This window comes from Fundulus heteroclitus, chromosome 19 (assembly GCF_011125445.2).
Source record: "Fundulus heteroclitus isolate FHET01 chromosome 19, MU-UCD_Fhet_4.1, whole genome shotgun sequence".
In the NCBI taxonomy this organism is placed as follows: Eukaryota; Metazoa; Chordata; class Actinopteri; order Cyprinodontiformes; family Fundulidae; genus Fundulus; species Fundulus heteroclitus.
In genome coordinates, this window is record NC_046379.1 from 13,982,858 (window position 1) to 14,008,251 (window position 25,394).

Below are 25,394 nucleotides of genomic sequence, written 5' to 3' on the forward strand. Positions count from 1 at the left end.
GTATTTCTTCTTCTGGGAATTAACACAGTTTCATTGCAATGTTGACAGGCAGCTAAACTTCATATCTCCTTTAAGACTCCTCAGTTGGAGCTGGAAGGAGCTTGTGCTTAGAAATGCGAGCCTTTACCACCACCTGCTGGTCAAAGGAAGGTAATACATGCTCACTGATCGCCCCCTGTGAAACGTTTTTAAATTTCTCCCTGGTGATTAAAGGTCGCTTCATTTTGGCTCCTTGGCGTCAATTCTTACCCTACATGTTGCTATATTTGTGACTACTATTGATTGTTTTTGAAATTCAGATTTAAAAAGCAGCTTTTACTGTCAGAAAAAATGTACTGCTCTACAAAAGTACTCATATTGCTAAGCTTTTTTACATTTTGTCATGTGTATTATGGCGGGATTGTACGTGATAGACCATACCGTACCGTACCATACCATACCATACCATACCATACCATACCATACCATACCATCTTTATTTAAAAAGTGATTAAAAACAGCAAACAGTTGAAACAAAGTTCTGTAACCAAATAAAAATGAAAACTAAGTCTTGCTAGTGGTAAAAGCCACATAATAATAGTGGGTTTTAAGGGGAGTTTTAAAAGTGAGCAGTGAAGGAGCCTCTCTTATGTGCAGGGGCAGGTTATTCCACAACTGAATTGAGACCAGTACAAAGTCATGCTTTAGATCATTGTGAAGTTAAGAGAAAATTACATAATAAAAATAATAAAAAAAAATTAAAAGTAAATAAAATCAAGGGCACCCAATTGCCTTAAAGTCATTTAGTTATTAGACAGAGTTCACAGGTCAGTAATTTAATTGGTACAAATGCAGCTTTTCTGTGAAGGCCTTAAAAGCTTTATTAGAGAGAATCTCTGAATAAACCGCTTCATGGAGATCAAGAAACACACTGCACAGGTCAGGGATAAAGTTTTGGAGAAGTTTGAAGCAGCTTTTGAAACCTCGCAAAGCAAAGTTTGGAAATAGAAATTTAAAAAGTAGCAAGATATTAATGTCAACCAAAGCAGATAGACTGTGTATCGATCCCAGAGGCAGCCAAGAAGCGCGTGGTAGCCCTAGACAGCTCATATAGGGGAAAAGGTCAACAGCCGTGCACTTTGGAAATTTGGCAAGAAGAAAGCTATTTACAGCCAAAAGCCTTGTCCACAGTTCACCACAAAGAAGGAAACAATATTGAAGGTTCTATTGTCAGATGAAACCCAAATCAAACCCTGGCCCACCAGCAAATACAATATGTGGCAGAAAGGCGAAGCTACACTGTCCCAAGCACACCTTGCCCATGGTGAAACATGGCGGAGGCAGCAGGCTTCTGTGGGGATGTAAACACCAAAAACATACAGCCGGAGCTCTAATGAATGGTTTAGGTCTAAGCGTATTTGACAACATGTTGGCGAGAACACCATGCTGTGGGGAGGATTTCCCTCTGCAGGAACAGGGTTCTGAGTTGATGGGAAATACAGCTATAAAGCCTAATCCTGAAAAAATGCCACACTTTTTTTTTTTTTTTTTTTTTTAGATATTGAAAATCATATAACATTTTTATTTCAACTTGACAATCGTGTGCTAGTTTGCATTATGTAAAGCCAAAAAAGGATAGACCGAAGTTTGGGTCTGAAATGTGACAGAATATGGAAAAGTTGAAAGTGTATAAATACTTTATCGCATCAGGACATATCTTACCAGGGGTGTTAGTGTCACATATCTTCCAAAAGGCTGAATGCTTTAAGACATTTAAGATGTTTGACACTGATTCCGAGTACAATCAGATTTAGAAAACATCATGAATGATCAGACACATGAGACATGTCCCTCTGGGCAAAGCTCATAAGAATCTGAGAACATTGTCTTCTGCGCTTTCTCTTTGTCACCTGGGTGTGACGTGTCAGTACGACCTGTGGTTAGTGTTGGGACAAGAGTCGGAGCGTTGTCCCTCGAATGATCAGACGGGCTTTTTCCGCACCATGTTTGGGTGGAGATAAAGTTGAACTTGTGAAGGAGATCTCAGAAGGATAACATGAACAGTATCTGGACCCTCGTGCTGTCTTTTGGTGTTTCCGCCATGACACAAGATTCACCCAGGTGAGTAGTGTTGTTTATCCGGATGCAGTGTTTATTTCCTGAGTACCAATTTAGCCGCCTCGTTTGGTTAATGCCTCTTCCTTCCTTCTGTTTAAGTGCAACGTTGTTTCTGGTCTCGGGTCCAGATGTCCTGCATGCTGGTTTACACACTCCCATCGCTGTGACTGTTTTTGCCGACTTCCCTGGCAATGTAACAGCTGAGGTGACACATGGCAGCACTAAAGTAGCGCAAACAGGGGACTTCCAAGGAGGTGACACTACAGCTTCACACATTTGTGTTTGGTTTTCCTGATGACTTTTTCAAATGGCTTGTTTAGACTAAAATCGTGTCTTTTTAAAGGTGTGACCCGCGTCCTCATGCTTCCACCTGTGAGGGTTATTTATTTATTTTTCTTATCTTATTTCGCAAAGTCAAAATTACAAAAATACCCTAGAAAAGTATGTATCCATCTTTGATTTTGTTTCTGAACATTTTCCCAGTTTCCTGGCTCTTTATCACAAAACACGCTTTTAAACTTAACTGTGAGGGGCTACGGAGAGAATCGCCTCCTTTTCACCAACACCACCACCCTGACCTTCAACCTCAGGACCATTTTGTCCTTCATACAAACCGACAGATCAAGCTACAAACCGGGGGATGCCGTCAAAGTCAGAGTCGTCTCTCTCCAGCTGGATAACAAACCATACAAAGGCAGGGTGGAAATTTCACTAAAGGTAAGATGTCTGCTTTCCAGAGGAGATCCCCGGTTTACAGTCAGGTGGGAAGCTTGACTAATGTCCCTTTGTCACACAGGATCCCAATGGGAAATCTGTCAACAGCTGGAACACCACAGGGAATATGGGGATTGTCTTGAAACAATTCAATTTACCCCAAGTGTCTCCTATTGGACAGTGGAGGATCGCAACAACAGTGAACGTAAGAATAAAATATGGGAATGTGCTCCCTGTTATGCTTCATTAAGCTGTTTTTAAGTATTCTGCTCAAAAGTTAAATAAAAAAATGTTATTTCATGCCAACAGGGGATGACCGATGAGAAATCATTCATTGTAGAGCATCATGGTAACGATTCTACTGATTTGTTTTATAGTTAAAATGACCTGTCATGTTTTGAAATATTAGAATTGATTGACTTCAAAACCAAGCTAACTTATTTTATTTAGTTCATTTGATTGTATTTTTTAAACACTGCCGAAAATGTCATTGTACAAAAATATACAATTCTGAAGGAAAATGCTGAAAAACACCACATCTTTAAGTTTTCTATCTATCTATCTATCTATCTATCTATCTATCTATCTATCTATCTATCTATCTATCTATCTATCTATCTATCTATCTATCTATCTATCTATCTATCTATCTATCTATCTATCTATCTATCTATCTATCTATCTATCTATTTATTCAATATGTGTTGAAATATATTATGTGTATGTAATTGAAATATATTTTTGTCATAATTTCAGGTCAGGCAGATAAAGGGGCTCCTCATTTCAATGTGATGGTCAAAACAATGTCTCAAGTCCTTCTTGAAGATGACCTCTCAGGATTGGTGACAGCACTGTAAGTTTAGTTGAAATTAATAATGTTACAGTCATGTCAATGGTTGTCCTTTAAATGTATAAAGTCATGTTGTATGCTTATAAAAAAAAAAGACCAAAAATCATTTGATCATGATAAAAGTTATATACACCAAGCCTCCATTTTGATAGTGTTTTGAGGCTAATTAGAATCAGCACCACGCGTGATGAGCAGATATTAACAAATGTGGCGCAATCTACCGTCAGTATCACAGAACTATAATAATGCTGTTTTGCTTAATTTATAAATCCATTGTAAATAATGCCAAATTGAGCTTGACCTTCTGCAATGCCTTGCAGTAAAGCAGCAGCTCGGCGTGATCGAAGACCAACCATTATTAATTAAATAAAATGCAACTTTAAAAAAAGCAACTTTAAGAGCCTCATATATCAGAAGATTTACTCACATCAATCAACTCTGTGGTCACATCTGAGCAACCGGCAGGTTTAGCGTCCGCTTCAGTGAACACCAACAATTATATTGTACTATTCCAGTCTTTTCCCTCTTGGAATCATATCTTTTTTGCGTTTTTTTCCCTACTGGATCTTGGACTATTCTTCATTGTTTCGCTAGGACATGCTAATAGCCATTAGCCGCTTCCTTGTTTTATCCCCTGCTGCACATGCACCGTGCCGTGCTTTCGTTGTTATTATAAATATAGATGAAGTTATTAACTAACTAATTGAAAAACAAAGCAAAAAACAGCTGGTAATATGGGGGGCCAAAGAATGCCAATAAAAATATCCCCCACATCATTACAGCACCACCTTTAAACGTTGGCACAACGCAGGTTTGAATCCATCCTTTCATGCTGTTTACGTACCTTAAATCCTGACCCTATCATCTGAATGTTGCAGATGAAATTTAGATGCATCAGGCCAGGTGACATTTTTCCCAATCTGTTACTGTCCGATTTTAGAGAGCATTTGAAAATTGTGGCATCAGTTTCCTGTTCTTGGCTGGCAGGAGTGGGACCTGGTGAGGTCTCCTGCTTCAAGGTTTGACATTAGGTGTGTTCATACTGAGTGGTTACTTGAGCTGCAATTTCCTTCCTATTGTCTCAAACCAGTCTATCTATTTTCCTCTGACATCAGCAAGAAAGAAATCTTCATCCACACTGTTGCTGCTCTCTGGATCGATATCAAGCTGTGAGATGGTTTTGTGTGAAAACCTTAGCGATCAGCACTTTCTGAAATCCTCAGACCAACCAACAGTCATGCCACATTCAAATTCACTTAAATCACTAAATTCACTTTTGATTTTCTCTTCATCTGATTTTACTTTCAGCTATCCCAATGGACAGTCTGTACGTGGCACATTAAACGTCATGTTGATGCCTTTTATAAACAACAGAACCTCTCCACCTCTGCAAATCCAAACCAAACAGGTGGGATTTTAATGTACGACTCTCCTCCGTTCAAAGTAAAATTTTAACTAAAACATAAATTGACCAGAAAAGGGAATACTTACCTCTTTCAGATGGATGGGTACGCACAGTTTTTCTTCAGCAGAGACCAGCTTCAGTCTCTATACTCCTCCTCAGCGACCAGCAACAAAGGTCATGTTCTACACGTTGCTGTCCAGGTCAAAGATAGCACCACGGGTATGTTTTATTTTAAACTACAGTTTTGATAAACTTCTATTGCGCTACTACAACATTTTGTTTTCTGTTGCTGTGGCTCCAGGATTTACTCTGAACAAAACTGTTCAAGTCCATGTTTTCCAAAACAAATTCCAGCTCATGTTCCTCGACTTTCCATCAACTCTAAAGCCGTCCTTAAACTTTTCAGCAAACGTAAGTCGTGTTCTAAAATAACACGTTATTACCAATGTTTTTAAACTCCTGTACGCTGATATATGAAGCTGCTCTTGCGTTTCGCAGCTGAGGATCGTCAGATATGACGGAAAGTCTCTCAGCTCGTTGGATTTGAAGCACTCTGCTGTGGTTGAAGTGACTCAGAGAACCTCTTCGACGAACTCCACCACTATGAGTCTAACTCTGCCTGTGCCAGAGAATGGCAATGTACTCATAGAGTTTAAAACACAAGATCAAGTAGAGATGCTTTTCCTACGGGTGAGTATTGAGTCATAGCTCATAGAACTGTGTCTTCCAGGAAAAGTATTATTCTGCAGTTTCGATGCATCTAATAGACGGAGCTTCGGTGCAGTGCACAATTCCTAGAAACTAAGCACACAAATCCAGATTCTTTGTGTTTCTTTTATCTTCAGGCCACATTTCAATCCTATGAGGAGGCCCTGACGGTATACACCAACTACTCCTCTCCCACTGGCTCATATATTCAGATCAGACCAGTCAACTCATTGCCTACACAGGTCATTTTAAATGCATTTTGCACTTATTCGTGCTTTAACTGTATGTAGGCAATCATATCATATTCTGTGGTTCATCTCATTAACTTTCAGATTGGACTGCCACTTGAACTCAATGTGGAGAGCACCGTCTCACCAGAAAGACTTCACTTTGTGGTATGATAGCTGAAATCTGTCAAATATTGCAATGAACACAGCAATTGATCAACCGTTTTTTTTTTTTGTTTTTTACAGCTATGGGATTGTAATCACAATGTAATGCAAAAATATTCATACACATCAAGCTTTTTTTTCATTTTGGACCATTCTACCGTAATGCACCTTTGTTCAGCCCTGATGAGTCAATCATTTTTAGAACCACATTAACTCTAGTTACAGCTGCAGGTTTTTAGTATTGTGTGTCTTTACCAGGTCAACACATCTAGAGAATTAGTTTTTTTCCCCATTCCTTTTTAGCAAAATAGCTCAACCTCAGTCAGTTTGAATGGAGAGTGGTTTCAAAGTTTCAAAGTTTCAAGTGTGTCCTAAATTAGATTTAGTTCTGGGCTTAGACTAAGCCATTGTGACAGTTTGCCTCTTCCTAACTTTCTGGCTGTATGATTGGGGTTAATATCCTGCAGGAATGTGAACTACCACCCTACTGTAGTCTCAAGTATTTTACAGCCTCTGATTCTTAACTGACTTCCCTGGATTTAAGACCTCCTGGCTTGCCAACTGCACTGACCAGCTGCCTGGTTCCATCCCTGCAGGATGATGCTGCCACTACCATGGTTAATGGTGGGAATAGTTTGTTCAAAACAATTTGCATTGCAATTTTACTTCCACACATAGAGTTGAGCATGTAGACCAAAAAGGTTTGGTCTCGTCTGATGAGAGTATCTTCTTCCAAATGAGTTGCTGTGTCGACAGGTTCTCCCACCTGAGTTGTGGATCTTTGCAGTTCCTCCTGTAATGCCATGGGCATATTTGCCTCTTCTTTGACTAAGGCTCTCCTTCCCTGGGCCGTCAGCTCAGGCGGACAACAAGGTGTTATTATTTGCTGTGAGATATTCAAAGCTTGGGATATTGTTCCATGAACTAACATTTCTTCAAACATCACCGCATTTTAATCCCTGACATTTCTGGTTTGTTTCTTGGTTTTCAGGATGCTGTTTGTTTATTAATGTTGTCAAATCAAGCCTCTGAAACTTTCACAGAACAGCTGGATTTATACTGATATTTTAATATATATTAAAAGATTACTATTTTGCTCTTTTTACCAATAAAGCTATTTCTGAAGTTAATTGGTTCCACTGGGTTCTGTTTGAGGCTATCATATTTTAAAAAAAGGGAAAGAATGTAAAACCACTCTACACTTTTTAGAGTTTTGTCAGTAAAACCTTTGAAAATGATGTATGATGTATTTGGATATCACATTTATGTGATAATTTGTGCTGGTCAGTTATAAGAAATCCCAGTAAAATACACTGAATTTTGTGCGGCATTGTGTCAAAATGTTCAAGGCATGTGAGTACTCTAACAAGGCACTGTACGTTTTGACCTGGATACAAAGTATTTGGGATGTTGTTCGTATGTCCGTGCCAAAAAAATATAATGCCTCTTTTATGTTGGTGTAATTCTAGGTGAGCTCTAAAGGTCAAGTGATAGCTGCTGGGACAAAAAACTTCTTTTCGTCTATCGCTCTCACGCCAGAGCTGTCCTGGTACCCTGAGGCCTGTGTCACCGTCTACTACGACCATTATGGGGAAATTATTAGTGACACAACCTACATTTCTATGTACAACCATGTGAGAAAATACACTTTCTTCCGAATGAAGGCAGCTAAAATGCTGTTGTAGTAAAGACTCCTTTTGGGTGTGCTAGTGGTAGAACATTTGCCTGCTCTTCTCAGGTGACTCTAAACTGGAGCAGCGAGAGGGCCCGGCCAGGTGAGCAGGTATCGCTCAGTGTGGCTGCCAGTGAATCCTGGTTTCAAGTAGGAATTGTAGTCATGGCGATGCAAAATGAGGCCCTGCAGTCTGATCTGGACCACAGAGTTGAACAGGTAAGTGAACGCTTTGCTGTCGATGAAACATCAAACATTTTTGTGCTGTAATCAAACCCAGAAGTGACATTTAGGCCATGTTCAATTGTTGTGTCAAGAATGAGAGAATGAGAGATGGGAAAAAAAAAACTCTGAAATTTGACCTTATTTTAGACTTTCTGGGAAAGTTTCTTGTCTGGACAGAACTGTTTTTGCTTCATGCATGCATTGTTATTTTGATCACAAAGGAATATGTTCAGATATCTCAGCCCCCCAGCACTCCTCTTGCTTTAAGATGCTCTGAGGGGTTCACTAAAGCGGCTCATCCTGATGTAACATATCTGGCTGCATTGTTTGGAGGCAGCTTGTTGTTCTAGCTGTTGAAAACTGTACAGTTCTTGGGTTCAGAGCCTGAGGGTAACTCATGGCTGTACAGGAAGCAAACAAAGGTGTCTGGTAGCCTGTATTGTGTGATCAATCAATTATTTAAAATAAAAACTTGGATACTTCAGGTGGCCACAATCCAGAGACTGATCTCTGACTTACATCATGTAACCTGTGTTTCACAAGCATTCCTGCAACCAAGCCAGTATCTGACAATCAGTTTCTACAAAACTCTGAAACAGATACTCTGCTTTTAGGACTAGGGTTGTGTTGAGTAGTTAAGAAGTCAGTATTTTACTACACCTTAGCCATCAGGAGAAGTTTTCAAGAGGGTTTCAGGAAAGCGTCATGGTGCTCAAGACCACTGAAACTCAAAATGTGACTTGCTTATCGTGAAAATGCTATTTTCTTTATTTTATACCCATCCCTTTAACATTAAGCTGTATTTTATACGTTTACTTTATGTTTTCAAAAGAGTGATTCTTGCTCTGTTCTGTCAACCCTCTGCATTGTGGCTGCTACAATAGTCTAAGAAAGTTGCACTTCTCTCTAACAAACAAAAACACATAAATGTATATATATTTTTTTATCATTGTACATAAATTCAAGTACCAAGTAAAGGTATTAAGATGTGTTATTTCTTGTAGATATGTAATCTTAAGATGATGAGCAATGGACGATTTTATATGAAAAATGAACCTAAAAATGGTAAGAGTTGATCCACATTGTAGAGTCCATCATGAAGTTTTCAAGATATACTTTACTCAACATTTTGAATTCTTTCTCAAACATGGGATTTAATCTGGTTTCTTATTTCTGGGATGGCTTCGTGAAGATGAACATAAGTTGATTTTAGAGCGATACTGGAGCCAGTGGGGGGAGGATGCTGAGTCTCTGCTGTGGTTGGACACAAGTGTTAGGTAAGAGCTTAAAGATAATTATATGACTAGAGAGTGTGGCGTGAAAACAATGGTCCAAAACCTCTTTCTGTTTATCTCACCATGTCTTTCAGTGATAAGAACTGGACCAGTGGGAAAATATCAGTACCTGAAGGTGTCAGCTCTTTAGGAGCTGTAGCACTATTAATGTCAGAGAACCTGGGTTTGAGTTTCACTCCTGTGCCACAAAAGGTAATAAAACCATGACGTTTGCCTCTATTGATACCTAAGTTTAACCAAATTCTGTTCTCTAATTTTGTGTCTTCTTTCCTGGCCGTGATAGCTGACTATATCCAAAGATTTCTCCTTGTCTCTTGTTGTCCCTCCATACCTCATCAGAGGAGAGGAGATTGTCTTGGAAGTAAATGTCATCAACCATTTAGAGCAAGACATTGAGGTAAGTTGGCTGCATTTTTGGAGCAAGGGACATATTACCTTTGCTTTTTAACCCCAAATCCAAGAAACTAGGTATCAGTATAATAGTGTCCTTAGTCTGTGTTTCAAAGGATTGTTTTTGTGTTTCAATGCAGTTTCTTTTTCTTGTAGGTGATTGTGCTGGTAGCACAGAGTGATGCCTTTGAGTTTGTTTTAATGGACCGAAGGGATGCATCTGTTATAAATGCCCAGAGACTTACCTTAGGTAGAGACGTGTCCGTCTCAGCCCTATTCCCTATCAGGGCTGTGGGTGTTGGCGAGATGGAAATATCTGTGGACGCCGTGTCAGCAGACGCCTCAGATGGTCTTGTTAGAAAAATCTGGGTGAAGGTACGACATGTTAAGAGAAAAATTTAGATATACCAATGTTGCAAAGAATAAAACGGTTTGCATTTATATTGAGGCAACGGTACAACTTGCAATGTGGAATTTCATAAACCTGATGAAAACAGTACTACTTGTATATTCCTGTAGCCTGAAGGAGTTGAGCAGACCGTCTCTCACACTTTGCTCTTGGAAGTTGCACCGCATGAAGAGAACTCGTCCAGATCCATGTCCTTCTCCTTTCCTCCAAACCTGGTACAGGGAAGCCAGAGGGCCCATGTAGCACTGGTTGGTATGTCCACGTCATTTGCTTTGTGTCAGTTTGCAGTCAGCAGTGTTTCTTATAGTCTGAGATGAATGAGTAATATTGTAGTCCTGATCATCTTATTTTGTCCCCAATACCAGAAGGGGCATTACTCAATACAAAGTCCCGTACTTCATCAAAAATGATAAAATCAAAGCCTTGTTCATGAGTGGAGTAAAATAACATAGCCTGGCCAGTCAGACTGACTTACACCATGTACTCTGCGTATCAGTCTGGTAAAGCTGGGCATACAATTTTTTTTGCCCTTTTTGGGCCGATTCTTCAGTCATGCGAGAGTTTTTTGAATCTGGCCAAGTTTCAGCTGCGTCGTGCCTCCTGCGTCGTGTAGTATACAGAGAGTAACGAGGGGCGGCTAGCCTCTCAAGACCACCTCCCGATCAGGAATCGTACGGTTGGATGAAAATCAAACATGCTTGAATTCCAGTCAGCCCTTGTGAGTGCCCGTGAGCACATCCTGCTGTTAAAACAGAGCTACGACCGTCTACCAGCCAATTTCCCCCAACCTCGTGCATTGTGCATGTGCAAACAAGGGAATTCTTATTATTCCTCTCAGATGAAAATATTTGAGTGGAGAGAAGCATGGCGACGGTACATGTGACATGGAGTCAAACTACGGAGGAGCAACTCGTAGAATTGCCAAAGCAGCGCATCTCGTTCTAATGAGCCTCATATTTAACAGTGAGCATTGACACTTCCATCTTTTTCTTCTTCTACTGTTTGCGTATGCTTCAGGATAGACAAGTTCGACAAGCGGCCTCTCTCCATGGGGCTGAGTCTGACGTGTGTTTTTTGGATGTACAGCGTGAACAGTCTGGCCGCATCAGAGCGTCGGGCAGTACAGTGTAAGACAAGATATCGTGAGCTGTGAGCTTTTATACCCTGCGGTTTCGTCGTACAGTTTGAGCTGTATCGGAGTACAACAATTGAAAATATCGTACAGTGTATGTCCGGCTTAAGGAGCTGGTAGAGCCCAATTTCAAAGGTGAGACTAACAGGGTCAGTGTCATCAGGTTAGCACTATTTAGAGAACACGGATGAGACGCAAACTCATCGAGCAAACTCTCCAGTGAACAATTTTTTTCTGCTTTTGTCTAAAAACAATCAGAGGATACATGGTGTATTCAAATGCACTTTCTTAATCTTCCAAGGCACCAAGCAACACAAATCTCTGTATGTATCTTGACTGTTATGGTAGCAGAAAAGCGCTGCTGCATTGTGGGTAATATTACTACTGAGAGTGATGCATCGTAAAGTCCAGCCTTACCAGACTAATTTACTCTCTGTGTAATTCAGTCCCTCCCTTCATTTCCCTACATTTTTAATTTTATTTATTTCATTTAACCTTTATTTACACAGGTATTCTCGCTGAGATCCAAAATCTCATTTTCAGGAGAGACCTGTTTTGACAAAACAACAAAAGAACAATAACATTTTACAAACACAGTAACAATATGAGTAATATAAACATTTGACTCAGTTACAATTTCTAATCAAATATGACTTTAAAACAAGAGCAAATTATGTAAGATTTCTCTTTTTGTCTTAACAGAAATTCAAATGTTCCTAGAGGAATAAAAGTGGATAGTTTCAGATCCTGCAGTAGAGTATTCCATGTAGACAGGGCAGAGTATGAAAACGCCTTTTTTTTTAAAGTTCTGATTGTACTAATGGAGCACTGAAAGAGGGGAAATCCTGACAGTGACATTTGAGGCTGGACTGTCTAAGGGACAGGTATAAAAATCGGTAAGGCAGTAACAGTTCAAGGGGCAGCTTTATGGATGAAAATTTACCAATGCATGGGACTCCGGATTGATAATGATGGCCAGTTCACCCACAAATATAAATTACAGTGGTGAGTAAGAGATCTATACCCTGTTATAAACCTTAATGCTCCATGATAGACAGTATTCACTTACTGATGACATTTGGGTTGTTGCAGTCTTTCATATTCCTCCCTCTCTTGTCTGTGACAGATATTATCTTCCCAGGACAACCTTAATAGCTGAATAAATATCTACAATAATTGTTTGGCCATGCATTACCTGAAAAGTGCATAGCTTTATCACTTTTTGCTAAAGATAATATCTGATTAAAAAAAATTATAATATTGCAAATAATAATTTGGGTTACATGGCACAGACAGAAGGGGATGCGCAGTAATGTCTCTGTTTTTCTCACAGGGAATGGCACTGAAAAAAGTGTAAAAGGTTTGGATTCTAGGCAAAACCCAGGTCCATTCCAATAAAGTTAATGATTTGTAACAACGTTTTGCAAGCTGTTCACACAAAAAGGTTGTGAGTGATATAAACTGGCTGCCTCATTGCATGCTTCACAAAAGAGATTAGCCTTGTAACAGGTTTGAGTTACATGAGGAATTACTGATACTCAGCCAATACTTAGAATCGGATTAAAACATTTTCACTTTAATTTGTACTCACAATTTCATTATTATTCAAGGAATTGTCTTGGTCCTTGGTGTTCCAAACTGCTAAAGATTAACATAACACATGAATAAAGTGTTGTGTTGGTTCAATTTGATTGAGTAATGCCAAACATTTTATTTTTCCTTTATTTGAAGACACATGTATTTTTTTCCTACTTGTTGGGATATTAAACATTAGGTAATTTTTAAAAATGTATTTGCTGTTTCTTTGGTTGTCTCCTAAAATATTATTGTCCTATTTATTTTAATACATTTTTAACGATCTACTGGGCCATGTGCTGTTGTGTCTTGATGTTAATTCTAATTCAGAACTGTTAGTTTATCCCTTTTTAATCTCCTCTGATTCAAACAGGTGATATCTTGGCTCTGTCAATTGAACATTTGGATTCACTGATTCAGCTCCCTACTGGTTGTGGAGAGCAGAACATGATCCACTTTGCTCCAAGTGTCTATGTTCTCCAATACCTAGAGATGTCGACCCAGAATGATGCAAAGATCAGAAGCAAAGCTCTAAGCCACATGATGCAAGGTAACATTGAATGCAACACACAAAAAAGTTAAAAACAAAACAACTAGATTGCAGGCGAACTGTATTAATTGTATTATGTTAGCTATTTGCACTTAATGGATGTGTTGCTTCTTTATACTTGGTGCTGTCTGTAAAGAAAATGTTGAGGAAATAAAAGAATCAATGAAATGTGCAAAAAAAGGAGCAGTTTGCAATGTTTTGTAAATTTTCATTGGACTAGTAGTTTATGCTAGAGTGTATGTGTGTATGGTTGTTTCTCCTGCATGCCTGTATGTTGTCATGTGATTGGCTGAATGGACAGATATTTACTTTGTATTATAGAACAGGGATGTCCAAAGTGGGATTTTGTAGCCTCTGAACAAAGCGGCATGCTTCATGACAACAGTTGAAGACTGGGGCAGATTTGGCCCACCAGCACTAGCAGACAGGCAATTGTTATGGATGAAATTACCATTTACAAAAAAATAATGTTCTTAAATTGAAAACCATAGAATACAGAGTATTTATTGTCAGTTAACCATGTTTTTTGGTTTAATTTATGTAAATGTTGTTAAATAAAACAGGTGCTGTGAGAAACTCACGTCATGTTATTGTTTCTGGGTATAGACTAAAAAATGTTCTGTGAAAACATTTAATTCAAAAAATTTAGTAAACTGTATGCCTCTTTTTTTAATAAGGCAAATATGTTAGATCTTTCTATAGATCTACAATGATTTACGGATTCCTTTTTGGCAACAATTGTTTTGTTCATTCCGTTAAAATATCGCTGCTTAGGTTTATTGCTGTGCAGACATAAATGGGAAAAAAATACAAACGTGTTTTTTTTTTTTTTTTTTGCTGTTTATATCAACCACAAAAAAAAACCTAATTATATATTTTTTTTGGCTTGTGAGTGATTTAACCAGGATTACTTTGTGCCTCATTGCAAAAGGTTTGAACATAACAAAAACACATGATTTTCAGTTAAAATTTATTTATTTCATGTCTTGGGATTTCTTAGAAATGTTTTGTTATGTAAAAAGTCTAAATTGTGTAGTTTTTTTTCTTTTTTTTGTTTTTGCTCTAGGTTATGAGAAACAACTATCCTTCCTGAGAGAGGACGGTTCCTTCAGTGCTTTTGGAGAAAACGACACCTCTGGCAGCACCTGGTAAATCATAATGGCTTAGCATTTTCCCAGAATAGATCTTAATACATGTCCGCATTCATTTTCTCCATTTCTTCTTGTCTCCGTATCTTTCCCTTATGTTTATGAACCAGGCTGACAGCCTTTGTGCTGCGATGCTTCCTCCAGGCTCAGCCATTCATGCAGATAGACAAGACAGTCTTAGCCAAGGCTGCAGCCTGGCTCGTGAAACACCAAGGTTCCCAAGGGGAGTTTTCTGAGGTCGGTGAGGTTATCCACACTGCGATGCAGGGAGGGTTGGACGATAGTGTGGCTCTGACTGCGTATGTGGTTTTGGGATTCATGGAGGACAAGGAATTCTCTGTGAGTCAAAGGGATTCGTGTATATTGTTTGAAACAAATGACTGAAGTTTTACCAAAAATAAAACTTGCTTGCATTTATTTTGTGTAAAGGGCAAGTATGTAGATAGTGTGTCTCTGGCCCTGATGTACCTGGAGGGCCAAGTGTCCAGCGGTGTGGTCAGCAATTACAGCCTGTGTTTGGTGGCTTATGCTTTAGCCCTGAGCGGCAGTCCTACATTGGAAAGCGTGATCTCAGAGCTCAAAGGGAGAGCTGATGACAAAGGTGATTCAGAACGTGTTTTGTCACAAGCTGCAACAGTGATGAGATCTTGACCAAATTTGTCCACATTCATTTGAAATTATGTCAAAAGAAACCTCCATGTGATAGTTAAAAAAAAATGTATCATTAACGATGTGGATATGGATTGCCACATTGAGATGGTTCAATGAAGCAGCCTGTTGCGTGTATCCTCATGGTTTGTTTTGTCTGTTCCCCTAAGATGGCGTCATGATGTGGACGGTCTCCGGGGGCCTGGGGTCAAACAAGCAGCAGCAGCGTTCGGCACAGATTGAGATGGCCTCTTATGTGCTGCTGGCTCTGTTTGTGCGTGGCAACTTCATCGAAGGCATCTCACTCATGAAGTGGTTGAGCATGCAGAGAAGCTATCTAGGCGGCTTTGGAACCACTCAGGTGAGACGAGGACTGAGAAGGTCGTGTTTTATGAATCACATCATTTATCCAGTACACAGTTTAACGGCGTAAATAGTGAGATAATCCCTGCTTCTATTTTCTGCAGGACACCGTAGTCGCCTTCCAAGCTCTGGCTTATTATGCTGCATTCAGCGGTGCAGGTGCCATCAACCTTCGGTTCAACGTATCTTCCCCCGTGTCTTCCTCCGTGTCGCTGTTTTACATCAATCCGACCAACTATCGGGTTTATCAAAGCCAAGAGGTAGAAAAAGAACAAATCTTTGTAAAATGTCCCCCTTGTTCATAAAGCTATTGTTTCAAATGTGCTATAATAACCCAAAGAAATCCTCAGTGAAAGGTCTCATTATCGGCATGAATGTCATTAATTATTTTTGCACATTTAATTAACTCATTTAATTTACTATTTTTCTGGCAGGAATGATCATGCATCAAATAAGTGCAATACATTTTCTTAAGTTTGAATTTAATGCACCTTTTTTTCTAAGCCATGGTTGCCCCAGCCCTTCTCTAATATGCCTGATTAAAATGGCTAAATTCCCTCATCAGCATGTACCTTGAGCTAGGCGAGAGGATGTCTGTTATCCAAATATTGATGATTTTGACAACACTAATTCTCCACAGTGACAGGAAGTATGTTTAGAGGAGTCAATGTAAACCTAAGAACAGGGTACACAACTGTCAAACATGGTGGTGGCGGCATCAGGCTGTTTGGTTAACATTTTTGATAAGAAAAATGGGCAAACATTCAAGGACGATTATGTCAGAAGCCTGTTTATGGCTACAAAATGTGTGTGGCTATATATTTGAGCTTATGTATTTTAACCTTGTGTGAATATGAAAAGAAAAGAAGAGCCTATTAATTCAAGCTTTTTCAGTTTAAAAAAATGATTGAAACTGTATATTTAATGAGAAAAAAACCCAGTTTGTGAAGCCCAGCATCAAAATGACATCCAAGCCAATCTAACTTTATTTGTAGAGCACTGTAGTGCGGTACAGAGTTAAAATGAAACAAGGCTCAGGACAAAGATACAATTTAAAACATGAGTGAATGAAAAACAATAAAAGGAACATAAGTAAGATACATAACATCAGATGAAAAACTACCAAGACACCACAGACAAGAGAATAGAATAAGACAAAAAAAAAGCTCTTTACAAAGTGTTAAAAGCCAAAGAGAATAGATGGGTTTTAAGAGGAGCTTTAAAAATAGACAATGAAGAGAGGCCTGTCTGGCATGGAGGGGCAATTTGTTCCATAGTTTAGGAGCTGTTACACTAAAAGCATGATCCCCGCCGATCTCATTCACGCTGCTGATGATTGTATGTAAACCTCAGATCAGCACAGTATTTATGCATCTAAAAAGCTGAACTTTTATTTGTTTTTGAACTTCTAGATTAATCCTGACAAAGATTTACCATTAAATATTTACATGGAAGGAAGAGGATTTGCCACGTTTCAGGTAAACCTTGTGGATTTTGTGAAACATTTATTGCAGGAATCCTTTTATGATACCTGTTTAGTATGAACCCTTGCAGAGCAGTGTTGTTTTTCTCCCTCCCCATTATGGCTGACTCTACAGCCTGCTGACAGGGTGTTTAACTACAGGAACATGATCAGAATAAATTAATAACAGCAGATGTGCATGATATATGTCCCAGCACGTCTCCCGTTAAAAATGTGGAATCAAAACAACAAATGCAAATGTAGTGATGATAACCAGCGTTCAGCAGTTAACATCTGGGATGCAGACTTCAGCTGTTCGCTTGCAAAGAATCTGTATAAGAGGGGAGCATTAAAAGCCATTATCTTAACTTTTCTTTCTGTCTGTCTGATTGTTGTTGTTGTTGGGTTTTTTCTGTAAGTTTGTTAAATTTTGAAATAATTTGATGAATCCATCCAGGTGAACATCTTTTACAACGTGAACAGCACACAGGATGTCGGGCCAGTTACAGATGAGGACGCATTCACGTTAGACGTTGATCTTACCAACAGTGACTCCGATCAAATGATGCTGTCTGTATGCACAAGGTAACCTCAACTATACAGAATGCTAACATAATATTAATGCTTTGTATAAAACTATGTTGCCTTTCTTCTGTCTTCTCTAGATTAAAGGATAATCAGGCAATAGATCGCACAGGTATGGCTATATTGGATGTGGGCATGTTCAGTGGTTTCAGTCTCCTCCCCGGAGCTGCAATCCAGGCGAACTTTATCAAGAAAGTGGTGACGGCGCCCGAGAGAGTCATCCTGTATCTGGATTCTGTAAGTCTTTTTTTTCTTTATCTGCTTAAATGTGGACATAATACATTTGCAGTTCATTAAAAAAGGCCTTTGACTTATGTTAGAAACAGCCGCGGACAGGATAGGACATCTTCTCCGCGTCGGGGAAGATGTCCTGCTCTAAATGGAGGAGTTTAAGTATCTCAGTGTCTTTTTCACAAATGAGGGAAAAATGGAGCATGAGCGCGACAGGCGGATTGGTGCTGCGTCTACGGTGACGTGCACCGGTCTGTTGTGGTGAAGAGAAAGAGAGAGAGTCAAAAGGCGAAACTCGATTTACCGGTCGTTTTACGTTCCCACCCTCATCTATGGTCATGAGCTTTGGTTTGTGTCCGAAAGAACAAGACTGTGGATACAAATGGCCAAAATGATTTTTTTCCACAGGGTTCTGGGCTCTCCCTTAGAGATAGGGGGGGAAGCTCGGTCATCGGGGAGGGACTCAGAGTACAGCCGCTGCTTCTCCACACTGAGCAGAGCAAGTTGAGGTGACTTGGGCATCTGGTTAGGGTGCCTCCTGGATGCCTCTCTGGTGAGGTGTTGTGGGCACGTCCCACCGGTAGGAGACCCAGAGGAAGACCCAGGACACGCTGGAGGGACTATGTTTCTCAGCTGCCAGGGATGCCCTTTTTAAGTAACAAAACGGGTATGATATCTACATGTGAAGACTATTTTTAATTAACCCTTTTGGTGCTGCCTTTGGGAATTAACAAGGTTTCATATAAAAGGCAGCTGATATGTCTTTCAACAATAAAATGGTGGCGTTATGCTTCTGACTGCAACTAGCTGTGATCCGTTCTCTGTGCTCAGATTAATTGGCAGATCGGGTCCACCTGCGCTGAGCTCATTAGCTTACATCAGTAACACCTGGTAACTTACCTATTTTTATCTGCCTCGCACAGCAAATCTCTGCCAGATTCTTGAAAGACTTAGTGTAGAGTAGACCATCCAACAGTCCGTTGGTGTATGGAAATGCTCCCCATGATTTGCAAAGCCCCAGGATTCTCAAAAGCCTGTGGCTTTTTAGTGGCAATGGAAAGGGGCTCTTGATTGCCTTCCCTTGTTGTGACCTCGCATCTTGTTTTTGGATTTCTCTGCCTTGTCCTTGTCGGACTCTCCATTGGGTTTTGATATCTGGACACCAATCTCCTGCCTTGTCTCTTGACCAAGCCTTTGCTTAGCCCTTCTGGATATCTCTGCCTGCTTTTGCATAACGTTAATGACCCCTACCTGTACCATGGATTTCCCTGGTACCGCCTAAAGCCACTTCAGTCAACATCCTGCAACTGCGCAGCGTGCTGCAACACCAACTCCAATGCTCGCCCTTGGAAGTGGATAAAGCTAGTCGCTTTCTTTTTGTCTTTTCACAACATCACCATGTGTATCACAGCCACTGACCCTGCTCTCTCTCCCACAGTGGTTCCAGTGTGTGTATTCAGCCGACTCCAGCCTGAGCTTGCTCGATTCATTAATAAGTCATTGTTTTAACCACTCCTGTTGTCCGGCTAAATTATCGGGTTCTCTGTTTCAGCATAACAGGTGGGGCTCAGAGTTAGAGCTCCCCGGGTACTCACAAAATAGAAGAAATACTTCCAATTAAATTGGTTAATTTTTTTTTTACAAACACCAATGTACAACCAAATGTCTTTTCCAAAGCACATACAGACAGAATAAGATCCAATTAAATAGCCATAGCCAATATATTCCATTTAATTAAATGCATTTTGATTTCAACTACTTATAAAACAAGGCAGTCATGATCAGTTTATTGTGCTAATTAGTAAAAAGGAGACCCAGCTGACTGCCTTGAGTCACTGACTTTGTAGCAATAACTCCTTCTGAACAAGCCTGTAGCTGCAGTAAATGATTGTTTGCATCGAGTCGTTAACTCTGCAGCAACGTTTAATTCTGAGCATGCATTTGGCAATAGTGGAAAGGAAAAATTCCCTTTTGACAGGAAGAAGCCGCCAATAGAACCTGGATCAGTGTGAGCGGCTATTTGCGCACATGAAGACTGCTGTTTTGAGAAGAGAGAGCAGGAGACACACAAACATAGTCGCACTTTTCCAGAAGTACATTCTATGTTACAGAAAAAAGCGATGAGTTGACAATGGCTCCTTCGGTTAGGGTAAACCCAGAAAGATAGTTAGACATATTCTCTATGAAAAGAAAGAAAAGAACAAAAAGTTAATAGCTGCAATTAATCCTAGTAAGGCATAATTGGAGAGTAGTAGGAAAAAGTAGACAATACTGTATTAGTGCCTGGGGCTCAGGCTCTACATCAGGATTTTTACTGAAGGCCTTCCTAAGAGATGTTGAGATAGACCAAGAATTAAGGATACTCTAAGGCAACGTTCACACAGAAGGGAATTGCGACATAAATCCGATATTTTTCTTGGCAGTGTGACTGGCCCAATTCTGATCTTTTCACCCCCAAAAATATCAGATTTGAGCCACTTCCATATGTGTTACTAATTTGTATATGTATTGGATATTTTTCACGGCGTCCATGGTCTGAACCGATGTGAACATGTGGCATTTTATCTGTCTTTTATGTCACTCTCCTCACTGTCACTTCACATCCACACACATCAGCAGCAGTTAGCGCTCCATACAAATACACATATTAACAGAATCGCAATCAGCTTTATTTGGCCATGACTGTGTGCACAATGAAGAGATTTGACTTCAGTTACAGCACTGACTGTAGTCAAACAGGAGGTATTAATATACTGACAGTATTTTTTGTAATATATGTAAAGAAAAAAAACATGGTTGTGAATTTTTGATACTGCAAATATACTCATATTTGTTTCATAGCTGTATAGTTGACTGAGGGGTTCACTGTGTTCATCAGAGAAACAGTCAATAAGAGAAAAATAGAGGATAAAGTTGGAAATAATCCAGGATGGAACAGCATTGCTCGCTGGCCAAAGGGCAAGAATATTTTCTATAATGTAGCTTTAAAAATACTTTGGAATTCTTTTTTTTAAAGTTGTAGTTTCTAAATCTTTTCAAGGCTTCAAAAGGATGTAGCAAAACCAAACAACTAATGTCACTGTAGGCTTTTATGCTTTATTCATGATGGAAACGGTGTTACATAACTAGCATTAAATGTTTAACAGTATTTGAGCTGTGTTTAAAGTACAAAACCCTGCTTTCATCTCAGACACGCAGGCAATCTATGTTCAACTCACGTTTTCTCCATCCCATCCTCAGACTGGGTTTTGACTGGTACTGGCCTCTGCATCTTAGGGATAACCGACAGAACCTGATGTTCTGATGTGATCACCCAGCTGTGTGACCATCACACCATCAAATGTGCACTAATGCTTCCTTTAAGAACTTTATTATACACCGACGTGGCATAACATTATGTCTTCTGGCCGGATATTTCTCTTCCTGCAGACCTAATTAGTGTTATATATTTCACCTACTGGCGGTCATGATGCAAAGCCTGATTGATGCATTAACATGAATAACTGTCATTCTTGTGTCTTTCATAGGTCAACAAGACGGAGGTTTGCGTCAGTCTTCCTCTTGTAAGAAACTATAAAGTGGCCCATGTACAGGATGCTGTGCTGCAGGTTTATGACTACTACGAACCAAGTGAGTACAACTGCAGATAACTGTCATGTTGCAAATATAGTTTGATATTTGACTTAGATATCAAGTACACCACTGGCCACCATGTCAATTTGTTATTTCTGTTTTTTTTAGCAAGGAAAACAGTACGAATGTACCACTCAGATAGTCTTCAAAACACAGACTCCTGCTCTTTCTGTGGCAAAAACTGTGACCGCTGTAGGCCTGGAATCACCATCGCCGTGACTGCCCCTCAGTCATCTCACTCAGCAAGAGCTCCTTCCTTCAGATTGACTTCCCTGATTGTTGGAGTCACTGTTTTCCTTGTTTCACTCTGAAAAGATGAGCAATAATATACACCCAATGCATGACTATCTTACACAAACACTTGACAACCGACTGTAACATTTAGGGGGCTGTTTTGCTGAGTGCACTTGCGCCATCTACTGTTTACAATCTGTTTTGCATTGTTTTGTTCAAAAGAAGTAAATCCATGACTGATAATTCATTTAAGTGGCTCCATTTTCTATTTTTTTTGGTGTCCATTCATTGTTTTAGACCATTTTTCTACTTATGTTTCCATGTAATGGCTGTCATAGAACATCTAATAAAGAACATATGCATAGATGGCAAAAGTCCACATGAAAGAGGATTTATTTCTAAGCTCCATGTGTGTCCTGCTGCTAGTCTTCTGGCAAAAAAATGCAGACATATCAAGATGTCTCAGGATATATAAAGTCTGAAAAAAGATTGTTGATAAAGAAAATCTTGAGTGACCCGTGAGTTCGATGGTTTTACTCATACAAATATATGGGCTTTCTTGAGTGAAGCAGACCCAACTGAGTGACTTTAAATGTGGCGTAAAGGGAAATATGCGTTTTGAGACGCTCTGAAGTGAGATAAAGCCTACTTTACCACTCTGGCTTGACACATTTTTGTGAACTGAAGGAATGCATGACCTACTGAAATATGCAGAGCATACCCACACATGGAAGTCATTAACAGATTGGAAGCAGGTTTGACATCACTTGTATTTAAGCCTTCATTGCTCATTTGATAGTAAAATAGATTTTTTATATAGTTTTTGTTTTTCTGACGGTATTGCTTTTCTTTAATGGTTCATTTCTGAGTTTATTTGCAAAGCACCTTCCTACTTGGAATACTGAAATATGGTTTTCAGAGGACAAAACAGATTCAGAACTGTAAGAGGTCACACACATCTTTTGTTAATTGTCACATTTCCATCCTTTTAATTAAATCAAGCATTCAATTTAAGTTTAAGAGCCGACTTTCAAAGACATACGGAGGTTACGGCAATCATTTTTCACTGTATACATATTGTGACTAAATCTTTGAGGCTTTCTGCTAATTTAACAGCTACGTTAAGGGTGTAGTATACATATATTGCTGCATGGCATTAGGGTAAAGAAGCATGTTGCTACAAATGTTACTGCAAAACAGAAGCTTAACAAGAATTTACATCAGAATGTAGGCACAGACTGACAACTACCCATTTCTATCATGCTCACAATGAAAGCTTTAGAGCTGCATTTCAGCATTTTTGAACACTAGATGGCAAGCTTAGCATCAAAATAGTTTTGGTTTCAAAGCATAGATGGGAAATTTTGGATGGTAAAAACTGATGGGATCAGTTGAAATAGAAATGCACAGAGACCTTTCCATATATTATGTCATATCTTTGCTACAGCTAATGGACATGTGCTTTCTTGGGGTATGTTCACATCATTATTTAATTTCACAGATGTGCTGAAGTAGGAACTCACTGAAAGTCAGAGATCAAGTTGTGGTGCAGTTTAAAGCAGAGATAGATTATAAATAATATCCTCGAGCCTTGAACATTGTCTGGAGAACTGTTCAAGTCATAATCCGAAGATTGAAAATGTTCCAAGACATGACCTTCTACCTAAACGGACAGGCCACGGATGGAGAACATTGATCAGCGGAGCAGCCAAGAAGCTCTGCAGGGAAACCTGGAGAAGCTGCAGCCCCACAACTCAGGACAAGTATGTGCACTAAACAAATCTGGTTTGCATGGAGGAGTGGCAAAGAGAAGAATTTTGTCTTAAGGTCTGTAAGGAAGCTAAATACAGAGTAATCTTCAAAAGAAAAAAAACACTTGTAAGGGACTGCAAAAGATTTAGGGGGAGATTCAGCTTCCCACCAGGGCAACAACACTAAACATACAACCAAAGCTATGGTTTAAATCAAAGTATTTTCACGTGTTACAATGACCCAGTTTGAAAATGGATGTTCAGAGACATCCAGTTTGAAAGCTGTTTAGTTATTTGAAAAATATGCATTTGCCAAAAAAAAAAAAAAAAAAAAACTCTTAAATTGCATCATCATCATCTCCTAAGCTGCAATGATAAAACATCATAAAAGCATCTGTGTGCTTATTTTTGTGACCTTTTTAGGATCTTGCTCCTTGTCAGGACTCGTTGGTCATGGAAGGTATTAAATCTGGGTTCAGAAGGGATGTGTTCATAGGGTCTGTGTTGAGGCTAATAAACAGATGGGATCTGAAGTGAGGTGACTTTAAGGTTAACCTTAGTCTGCCTTCAGAGAAACCTCATCGACACAATGTCCTAATAAGAACTCTTGTGCAAACCTGTGTCTGTTTCAGTCCTCCTCTGTGTCGGTCTTCACGTGGGGTCACTGCACGCACACACAAAGGTCACCACAAATGACCTTTGTTAACCTGAGCCCTGGTGTGGGTCAGGCCAGGAAAACAGACTATCAGTAGCATTCGGTAGTTATGTCATAGACTTGCTGAGTAAGAGAGCATATATCAGAACTGTCTAACAATATAATTAAATTGACAGATTATGTAAAGTGCAGTGAAAGGATTAATGAGGACTTTTAAGCGTTCACTCCATAATGTCTCCCTTGCCAGTGTTTGACATTACTGCTGTCAAACACTGGGTACAAAAGGGTTTTGTTCTTTTTTTTCTTTAACTAAACAAAAGACAGAATGTATTTTATCCGGCAGTAACACTACTTCAGATGTCAGTGCTTTGACTTTTAATGTAAAGAACACTGTAAAATCTATAGGGGCAATGTTTGAGAAGGACTTTACATTTAAAAATTAAGTTGACTGTCAGGACAAGCTTTTTTAAGCTGCGTCTTTCAGTCAAAGTTAAGCCTTTTTTAAATTGTTCTTACCTTGAGGCCATTCAGGATTTTAACTCTAGACTAGACTTGCTTAATGCCGTCCATATCGATGTCTCCCAGTGGAGCCTAAATTGCAGCTTGTCCAAAATCCAATATTCTTTACACTGGCTTCCTGTTCTTTTTAGAATTTATTTTAAGCTTTTAATGTTTATTTTAGTGAATTTCTCCATTGTGAGATCAATAAAGACTATCTTATCTTATCTTAACATTTCTTAACAGCCTTGCACCTCCTTATTTATCAGAACATTTAAGTATTTGTGTGCCTGGGAGGTTCTTGAGGAACTAGCTTCCTGTGATTCTTCGTGTCACCACCGAACCAGGTATTTTTATAAGCAACTTAAAGATACATTCATTCAGAAAGGCTTTTATTATTCCTCAATACATTCTTTTTTTACTGAAATGTTTAGTTTTTTTTGTGATCTTTGTGAGTGTTATTTATTGTTATGCACTTTGGTCTCCTTATTTGGGCATTTTAAAGTGCTTTATACATCAATAAAAAAACAAAAATAACTTATCTGCTGTTTCTGGACCTCTCTTTGAACTGTTCCACATTATGTCACAGCAGCTACTCACAGCTACCAGCTTCAGTGTAATTTATTGGGATTGTATTTGAAAGCCCAACAGAAAGCCAGAAACAATTGCAAAGTGGAAAAAAAAACTATACATGGATTTTTAAAATGTTTTATGAATGAAAATTTGAAAACATGGCAGGCTTTTGTTTTCAGCCCCCTTCACTCTGGCACCT

At 39.3% G+C, this 25,394-nt stretch overlaps 1 protein-coding gene across 1 annotated transcript; it reads left to right on the top strand.

Moving 5' to 3' along the window:
• Window positions 1-1,914: 1,914 nt before the first annotated feature.
• On the top strand, window positions 1,915-22,286 carry LOC105925921 (CD109 antigen). Its single transcript, XM_012862031.3, has 32 exons — window positions 1,915-2,100; window positions 2,197-2,351; window positions 2,441-2,469; window positions 2,581-2,814; window positions 2,894-3,016; window positions 3,121-3,160; window positions 3,568-3,664; window positions 4,970-5,069; window positions 5,162-5,285; window positions 5,368-5,477; window positions 5,565-5,756; window positions 5,912-6,016; window positions 6,107-6,169; window positions 7,636-7,800; window positions 7,905-8,057; window positions 9,068-9,128; window positions 9,256-9,340; window positions 9,433-9,550; window positions 9,642-9,755; window positions 9,905-10,123; window positions 10,268-10,409; window positions 13,238-13,414; window positions 14,481-14,562; window positions 14,673-14,901; window positions 14,992-15,163; window positions 15,381-15,571; window positions 15,678-15,833; window positions 16,986-17,051; window positions 17,493-17,620; window positions 17,701-17,857; window positions 21,379-21,481; window positions 21,593-22,286. Exons 1-32 carry the CDS (start codon window positions 2,036-2,038, stop codon window positions 21,793-21,795), a joined length of 4,158 nt encoding a protein of 1,385 aa, XP_012717485.3. The 5' UTR covers window positions 1,915-2,035; the 3' UTR covers window positions 21,796-22,286.
• The last annotated feature ends 3,108 nt before the right edge of the window (window positions 22,287-25,394 follow it).